The sequence below is a fragment of the Physella acuta genome, unplaced genomic scaffold (genome assembly GCF_028476545.2).
Source record: "Physella acuta isolate Inbredline_101_S28 unplaced genomic scaffold, ASM2847654v3 ptg001329l, whole genome shotgun sequence".
In the NCBI taxonomy this organism is placed as follows: Eukaryota; Metazoa; Mollusca; class Gastropoda; family Physidae; genus Physella; species Physella acuta.
This window is the reverse complement of record NW_026732844.1, coordinates 239,876-248,594: the sequence shown is the minus strand read 5'-3', so window position 1 is coordinate 248,594 and position 8,719 is coordinate 239,876. Positions and strand designations below refer to the sequence as shown.

The window sequence follows — 8,719 nt, the reverse complement described above, 5'->3', positions numbered from 1 at the left end:
ACTGCTAGAGTTTTAGCTTATGAGAAAATGTGTTTATCATCCTTGATAGTTTCTACACCAGTGGTTCTAAAGTTGTTAAATCTGCTTTTGTTCTACGTTTTAGTTATTTGAATTCATTATATTAAAAAGTGGGGACTTTGTGGCTGTTTTAAAAAGTACTTTAACACAACTGTAAGGTGGAATGATATGGTCAAGTGCAATAGGACATGATTGATAACATGAAAGCCTCGAGTTCAGTTCCAAGGCTTGAGTATGTAAAATGTCCCTGAGCCTACCTAGCTTCATTGGGTACCTAACTTGAGTTGGGGAAATTTAAGATCGCTCATATTGTTTTTATTACACAATCCCTTCATAAGAAGAGGTCTAAGAAGTTGACTAGTATGTGACTTTAATACAGTAGAAATTGTATACAATTAATTTAAATGGTTCTTAAGTACTAGAGCAAAATTAAGCAGTTTATTTTTCTTTTCACTATTGCTTTGATGATTGAATTTTAGTAATGGTTTTTTATAACCATTTGTGTATATCATATGTATACATTTCTCTCAACAGTAACTCTTTTCAAAGTAGTGCATTAACATGAAATAATGTGTTTGGACTAATTACATTAATTAGGTTATTAAATCAATTGCTGAGAAAACTACTTTTTATAGTACATACATATTTATGGTATTGCATACAATTCAACTGAACAGCTGTTTTGAATGATCAATGAAGTTTCGAATAACTAATTAATTAGGCAATATCACTGAATATCAATTAAAACATGCCCAGGCAATTAATTCTTTATTGGAAGAGGGGAAGAGGTTGTAGGGATTATTATAAATATTTATAAACAGTGGATCTTGCCTGCAGAGGCGTAGCGACCCTTCCCGGCGCCTGGGGACATACTTTCAATTTGGCGCCCCCCTCGGGAGCAAATTTTTGATTTGCACCCCCCCCCCCAAACTTTCGATTTGCACACACCCCCCCCTCCTCGAACTTTTCATTTGCACCCCCCCTCAAACTTTCGATTTGCACCCCCCCCCCTCGAACTTTTCATTTGCACGCGCCCCCCCCCCTAAGGTCGGCGCCCGGGGACATATGTCCCGTCCCCCCCCCCCCCCCCCGCCACCCCCCTCGCTACGCCTCTGCTTGCCTGTGCTCTGTGTGAACTAGGTTGTTCTATTATCTCTGGTTTAGCTACACAAAAAATTATCTTTCATAATTTTTGTAAATCTTAAAGTTTTTCTACATCTTATTTTCATTTATGTGCAAAAAATTTTTTTTTTAAATTTCAAACTTTTAATCTTTCATGATGATTAAGAAAATATTGTTTTCATAGTGAACGTTTCTTTGAATAAAAATAAGGATTCTGCTAAATAAAATATTCTTTAAAAAAAAAAAATCAACATTCTGGCCTAAATAGTATAATTAGTAGATCTATAACATCCATTTCTTGAACCACTGTTACATCTCATTTTTCTGATATGTTTTTGATTCAGTGATCATGCATAAGTGGAAACCATAGGATTACTCCCTTTTTTTTTTCATTGTCTATTTATTAAACTAAACCAGCTTAATAATGCAAAAATAAGAGATACTTTTAAAATTAAACTTTAAAAAAAAAACTAAAACTAAAGAGAAACTAATAACTAACTAAAGAGGTGACGAATATTTCAATCACAGTTCAATACTCTTAAACCTTCATAGGGCATGTTTTTTTTTTTTTAATTTTAGGAAATATTTAAGTTTGTAAATATGCTGAGAAATTGTATACAGTTTTAGCAGTGAATGAATTTTTATAGACCATTGTAAAAATGTATGAATAAATTGATTGTTGTATAATGATCTCGTTCAGTAGACATGTATGCTAAGGCTGAGAGATGATTGGTTTGCTTCATATAACTCTGTTGTAATAAAGTGTTTGTGGTTTGTATATTTATTGATCAATTTTTTTTTATAAGTCTGGCTTATCCCTGATGCATTCTTTGTTTGCTGTACCAAGAAAGGCTCATGTGGTTTTCATCAAAGTGAATCAGAGATAAATCCAAAACCTTAGAAGCTCTAATTTTTGGGTGCTCTATCTATCTGTTTGTTTGTCTGTTTGTCTGTCTTCCTGCCTATCTATCTATCTATCTATCTATCTATCTATCTATCTATCTATCTATCTATCTATCTATCTATCTATCTATCTATCTATCTATCTATCTATCTCTCTGTCTATCTATCTATCTATCTATCTATCTACCTACCTATCTGTAAGTCAATCTATCTCTCTATGGCTGTCCATCTGTTATGTCTGCTATTTAATGTATCTATTCTTTATGCCTGACTGTCTGTCAGATAGATCAGACATCTCTAGCAGTTTCATTCAGGTAACTCAGAGTGCCCCCCCCCCATCCCCCCTTCCCAACTCTCTGAAACGAAATAGAAAAGTACATTGTAGAAAACATATACCTTATCCAGGTCCCCCTCACCCGGGATAAAAATCTATGGAACAAACCCTGATCACTTATTACATATTATCTACGTTTCTATACCTACGTGTGGGATTACTCTATCTTTACGATGTAGGCCTATCAGTACGGCAGTAGTAGAAGTCACAAGTTGGGTAACCGTACATCGTCTCGCGCGGCTGGGCTCTCCCTCTTAGCAGGGTGATGCAATATGAGTTTCTTTCAGGCATCTCTGAGTACGTCTGTCCTTCCCCCCCCCCCCCCCCTCCTGACCCGGGACGAAATGAAAAAAATTATAATGTATATAGATTACATATACTTAATGTGTGTGTCGTCATCCCCCACCCCCGCCTCGGAGGAAAATGACATCCAGAAACAAAAAAAAAAAAACAGCGTAAACCCACGGCTTAAAGGTCTTTAGACGAGCAGGTTATGATAGTGGTCCTATGAGAGCAACAAGGGACTTGACTCCTTAAAAAAAAAAATAGAATCATTTTCCGCAACGCTGTTTCCTGCGCCCAATCCGTTCATTTCACGTTACTATGCTAATTTTTTTTTTTTTTTTTTTGCATTGCGCATTTCTGCCTGCGTTTTTTGCTTCTCTGCGGTTTAATAATATCTTCACATTTTTAGTGTTTTTCATGATTTCTATCTATAAATCACCGTGATCTCAGTACAACTTGTATATACAACTATCTATGCCTCTATCCACAATCAATAATCATCACTGCTCTTTTACATCCTAGCAGTGGCGTCATTAGGTCGGGTGTCACCCTGTACGGTCACTGAGGGTGCTACCCCACCCTTATTTTAAAAAATAGCATTTTCATTTGGGTGCCACTCCTCTATCTTACTATATTATTATTTTAAACTAAATAAACCATTGTTTTGACAGTATATTTTAGGATTTGGTGCAGAGGCGTAGCGACCCTTCCCGGCGCCCGGGGACAAACTTTTCGATTTGCACCCCCCCTCAAGATTTAGATTTGCACCCCCCCCCCCTCAAACTTTCGATTTGCACCCCTCTCAACCTTTCACTTTATTTTTCCAACCCATTTTGGCGCCCCTATGGTCGGCGCCCGGGGACCAATGTTCCCTCTAAGGGGGAAAAGCTACTGTGCAAAATGTATTTTATGTGCGCGGTGTTCTAAAAGTCTTATACAAGGATATATTTATTTTACAAAATCACTGCTCGGCAGCTCAAAACTACTGCGCGGCCGCGCACCCGCGCAGCTTAGAGGGAACATAGCCGGGGACATATGTTCCCCCCCCCCCCCCTCGCTACGCTACTGATTTGTTGTCTCCCTCCTTAATGGTGTCAACCGGTGCTGACTACATCTCCGCCTTGTGAAGCGACTACTTTTCCATTATGCTTGCTCAAGGGCGTCCTCATTGTCTAGGCTATTTTAATTGTAGGATCGGGCCAAAACTTTATAGGCTACTCTCCAACAATAATAATATCGCATAGCTAACTATAAATTACTTTTTAAAAATGTAAAAGGTCCCTCGTTAAATAGTCCCTCTGGTTGCTAAATCAACCCTCACACAAAGTGTAGGTAGAGTTTCTTTCAGACTGTTTTTCTCTGTAGGGGGAGGGGCAGTGGCGGAACTAGAAAAAACGGGCCACCCCGCAAATATTTTTTTGGGCCCCCCATATATGTATATGTATATATAAACATATATATATATATATATATATATATATATATATATATATATATATATATATATATATATATATATATATATATATATATATATATATACAATTCGAACATAGGATACTCAAAACTGGCCTGACCGGGTTTTGAAAATAAAAAATTCTATTAAAAATAATCACAACAACATGTCATGTGTGTGATTGCATTGGTCTGTTGTGAAAAATCTGCTTTATTTTATAATCAACTAAATACTACTAAGCCTCAAGTCGGTCAAAAGTATATAAATAATGAAAGCTTTGTATAATTAATGGTGTATCGTGTTTTGTTTATTTTTATGTTTTTTTGTATTTATATTATTAATTTTAACTACATTTCATTTTTGTACTATGCCATTCTTTAGTACTTATTTTTTCTAAAAATAATAATTAAGATAAGTAATTGCTGTTTAATTTGTTTAGTACAAACCTATTAAATGGAGCTTATGAGCAGCCCTATTTGTCTATTTAAAAAAGGGAAATAATTTATGGAAGTGGTTTGAACGTTTGCCTATCTTTCACACTACAGCTCATGTGTATATTTTTTTTTACGCAACAGCATGTCTTAGCTACTATATAACATCACTACTGTATTAGATCAGTTTGTTATTTACAAAACCACTATCAAGGTGCCAGTGGCGAAACTAATATATATATATATACAGGGGCGTAGCGAGGGGGGGGGCGGGGGGGTGCGGACCGCACCGGGTGACACCATTTAGGGGGGTGACACCAAGGCAAAAAATAGCAAAATATATAGAGAAAAACTCGAGGGGGGGGGTGCAAATCGAAAGTTTGAGGGGGGGGGGTGCAAATCGAAAATTTGAAAGTTTGTCCCTGGGAAGGGTCTCTATGCCTCTGGGGGGGTGACACCATTAAGTGCCGCACCGGGTGACACCCGACCTCGCTACGCCACTGTATATATATATATATATATATATATATATATATATATATATATATATATATATATATATATATATAAAACACGTTTTAATCGTGTATTTATTTTAGACGTTTGCCTTGTTTTCTAGAACAATGGTTATTAAACGTAAACAATGTCAGCACTGTATTTCTTGGATCTTAGTTGTTGGGGCGCTAGTTTGTCCACACCATCGCCGATACGAGCCAGCTTAGTTGTTGAGGCGCTATCTATTCGCTTCTTGTAAGGCTAAGAGCGGGAGGGGAGGTTTGGCAAAGGAACTTAAAAGGGCCAACAAAGCGCCGATGTACCTTTATTCATCTGTACCGAATGTGGGATGGTCTCAAAAAGTAATATCTAGCGGCCTCTCGCGCAATGGACGTTTTTTCAAAAGAATTTTGCCGACAACATCGTGTGTTTGATTGTAGGAAAAAGAATATACAAGAGCGTGGGATGGTGTCAATAGAATAAAGATAATCCAACCGCAGCTATAGTATTTTTTTTTTCAAAATAACCATCAGGTCAAAAATGCAAGAAATTATTTTTTTAACTATAAAAAAATGATTATGGGCGGCTGTGGGCCCCCTAAACGGCGTGGGCCCCCCCGCATTGCGGGGTCTGGCGGCACTGTAGTTCCGCCCCTGGGGAGGGGTGCAGTGTTTCTTCCAGACTTTTTTCTCCGCGGGTTTACTATATAAATTCCATCTCGTGGGGCGGTTGACTCGCTTCGAGATGTCTAGAAGTAAAATTATGTATTTTATATATAAATTCTATTTCGTTCGCCCCCCCCCCATAGGCGTAGCGACCCTTCCCGACGCCCGGGGACAACCTTTTCGATTTGCACCCCCCCCTCAAGATTTTGATTTGCACCCCCCCCCCCCTCAAACTTTCAATTTACACCCCCCTCAACCTTTCAATTTATCTTTCCAACCCATTTTGGCGCCCCGTAAGGTCGGCGCCCGGGGATATATGTCTCCCCCCCCCTCGCTACGCTACTGATATATATATATATATATATATATATATATATATATATATATATATATATATATATATATACACTGTTTCTTGATGGGGAGGGGGGGGGGGGTACACTACGAAGTGCTACTGAGGTAGATAATCAATTTCTTCTATAGCCGAGTGTTAAATTGAAGACTGCGAGGTGTCACGAGCCGTGTTATAAAAGCTTTTCTTAAAATATATTCTTTGGTAAATGCACAGTTCTTACGTGGACATCTATATAGCAATATCTTTAAATATGAAACGTCTTATATGTTATAAGAATGTGTTTTTATCGGTAACTGAACTCTTAAAATAGCCCTTCTGTTTACAATCGAATGCAAACCAGGTAATATATAAGAAAGCTTCGCGGATCATGCCGCGGTCGAAAAACCAAAACAGCATTGATTCCCAAAACAGTATTGATTTCATTGAATTTTTCATGGCTTCGCGGAGAAGTTCGATCCGCGAAGTAAACTGGGTTTTACTATAAATTCGTATACCTTTCAAACTCCGGTCAGACATCAACGTCGAATGATATTAAAACATCAACCGCTAAGAGAGACAAAGTAGTTTTGAATTTTACAGTTACTTGATAAATACAAGATATAAAACAATGCCAGCATTCAATGTTCCAGTCCCTCCATGTGGGTGTTTAGAAGTTGTGTTTTCCTTCGACACCACAGGCTCTATGTACACGTGGTTAGAGCAGGTCCGGGGTAGGATCCAGGACATGATACAACGTCTGCAGTCCGACATCCCCGGCATCAGAATGGCCGTGTTCGCCCACGGGGACTACTGTGACGTTGACACTTACGTCACAAAGTGGATCGACTTCACTACTGACGTGGCCCAACTTTGTGAATTCGTAAAGAATGCTGAGAAAACGAGTGGGGGCGACGCCCCTGAGTGCTACGAACTAGTTCTGAAGCAAGTGAGAACAGAGCTGTCGTGGACGCCAGGCTCAAGGCGTGTCCTCGTCTTGATTGGCGACGACAACCCGCACGAGCCAAAGGAAGTTTACATCAAAGGCAAGAAAGACAGGATCAACTGGCGGGACGAGACCAAAAATCTGGCAGCCAATGACGTGACGATCTACGGCGTGCAGTGTGGCCGCAACAACGCGGACGCTTTCTACAAGACGATCTCTATCGCCACAAACGGTAAACATCTACGTCTGGAGGACTTTGGGAGTATCTTCGACACCCTGATGGCTGTGTGTTACAGAGAGAGTAACGACACGGCCATGCTGACGAATTACGAAAAAGAAGTGCGAGCCCGATATGGCGATGGTAAACTTGCCATGGACATTGACGCCATTTTCGCTTCTCTACGTGACGGGGTCAAGAATACCACCAACTTGGGCGTCACTACACCAAAGAAATGTGCTGGCCTCCCGCCAAAAACGAAGAAAGCAAAAACTTTAAAACTCGTTAAAAAGATAGCACCTAAAACCAAGAAAAATGACATTGTTCCAAAACCTAAGCGTGGAAATAAACCAAAGACTCTGATAAGCAAGAAAAAGCCAAACAATTCAATACTTAACAAATATAAATTAAAAAATCTTCCGCTACTCAAGCGTGAGAACGTTCCGGAAATTAACTTCAACCTCCGAACTTTGAACTGGAAGCCTTGGTTTCTGGCATTGGCCAGTGACGAGCCAAACGAAAACAAAACCCATTGGCAGAGAAGAAACAGCAAACCAGGATACACGTTAAAAACATTACCAGCCACTCAACGAATGCGTCCTTCTAGCTGTTTGCTTGAGGTGTCCTTACAACACGGCGGGGTCAAGAGTAAAAAGTACACTGTCTTCAGCAAGTTCTCCAGTCGTTGTTTTGGAACAGTCCACTGGGAGAAACGTCTGTTCGGGTCTGACAGCGCACAGATAGACCATGCATTGCTGACTGGATGCAAAATTTACCTCAGATATTGTGTCGTGGGATCGAGGGAAAAGAAAGACGTGGCTAAAAGTTTGAAAAGATATGATTATGCTTGGAAGAATTATAAAAACATCAGACCTGGTGCCAGATATGTAGTTAAAGGGGGAATCAAGATTTCCAAGCCGTGAATAGACAGCTTTAAAAGAATCTGAACAAATGTGTAGGGTCTACAATTTTTTTAAACACATTTTATATTGTTAAAAAACTTAAATTTAAATGTTATTTATCGTATTGCATTGTGTTGACCTATTGCCCTAAGAACTTTATAAACTGCATAGATCTAAAGTGTGATAAAATATTTAAGATACTTTGTGACTTTGTCATATGTGCACTTACGTTCCTTAACGCGTAGACCTGTTGATATTCATATCCCATGTATTGTAACTTTGTAAATAGATGTCAATATATAATTGTACATATCACATAGATGTATAGTAGCCTATTTATTTAATGTGACACATAATGTAACTGTATAACTTGATGTCAAAATATAATTGTACATATCACATAGATGTATAGATCTAGTAGCCTATTTATTTAATATGCCATATAATGTAACTTTGTAAATAGATGTCAAAATATAATTGCGCATATCACATAGAGGAGTCATCCATAAATGACGTCGCGTTTTTTTGATGATTTTTTACCTCCCCCCTCCCCTCCGTCACAAAAAGCCAGCCCCCCCCCCTCCCTAAAACAGAGGCGTAGCGACCCTTCCCAG

General features: G+C 38.8%; 1 protein-coding gene across 1 annotated transcript; it reads left to right on the top strand.

Annotated features, from left to right (window-relative positions):
- Window positions 1-6,603: 6,603 nt before the first annotated feature.
- LOC131958486 (uncharacterized) lies at window positions 6,604-8,170 on the top strand. The gene has a single exon (XM_059323564.1). It carries the CDS (start codon window positions 6,672-6,674, stop codon window positions 8,124-8,126), a length of 1,455 nt encoding a protein of 484 aa, XP_059179547.1. The 5' UTR covers window positions 6,604-6,671; the 3' UTR covers window positions 8,127-8,170.
- Window positions 8,171-8,719: the final 549 nt, after the last annotated feature.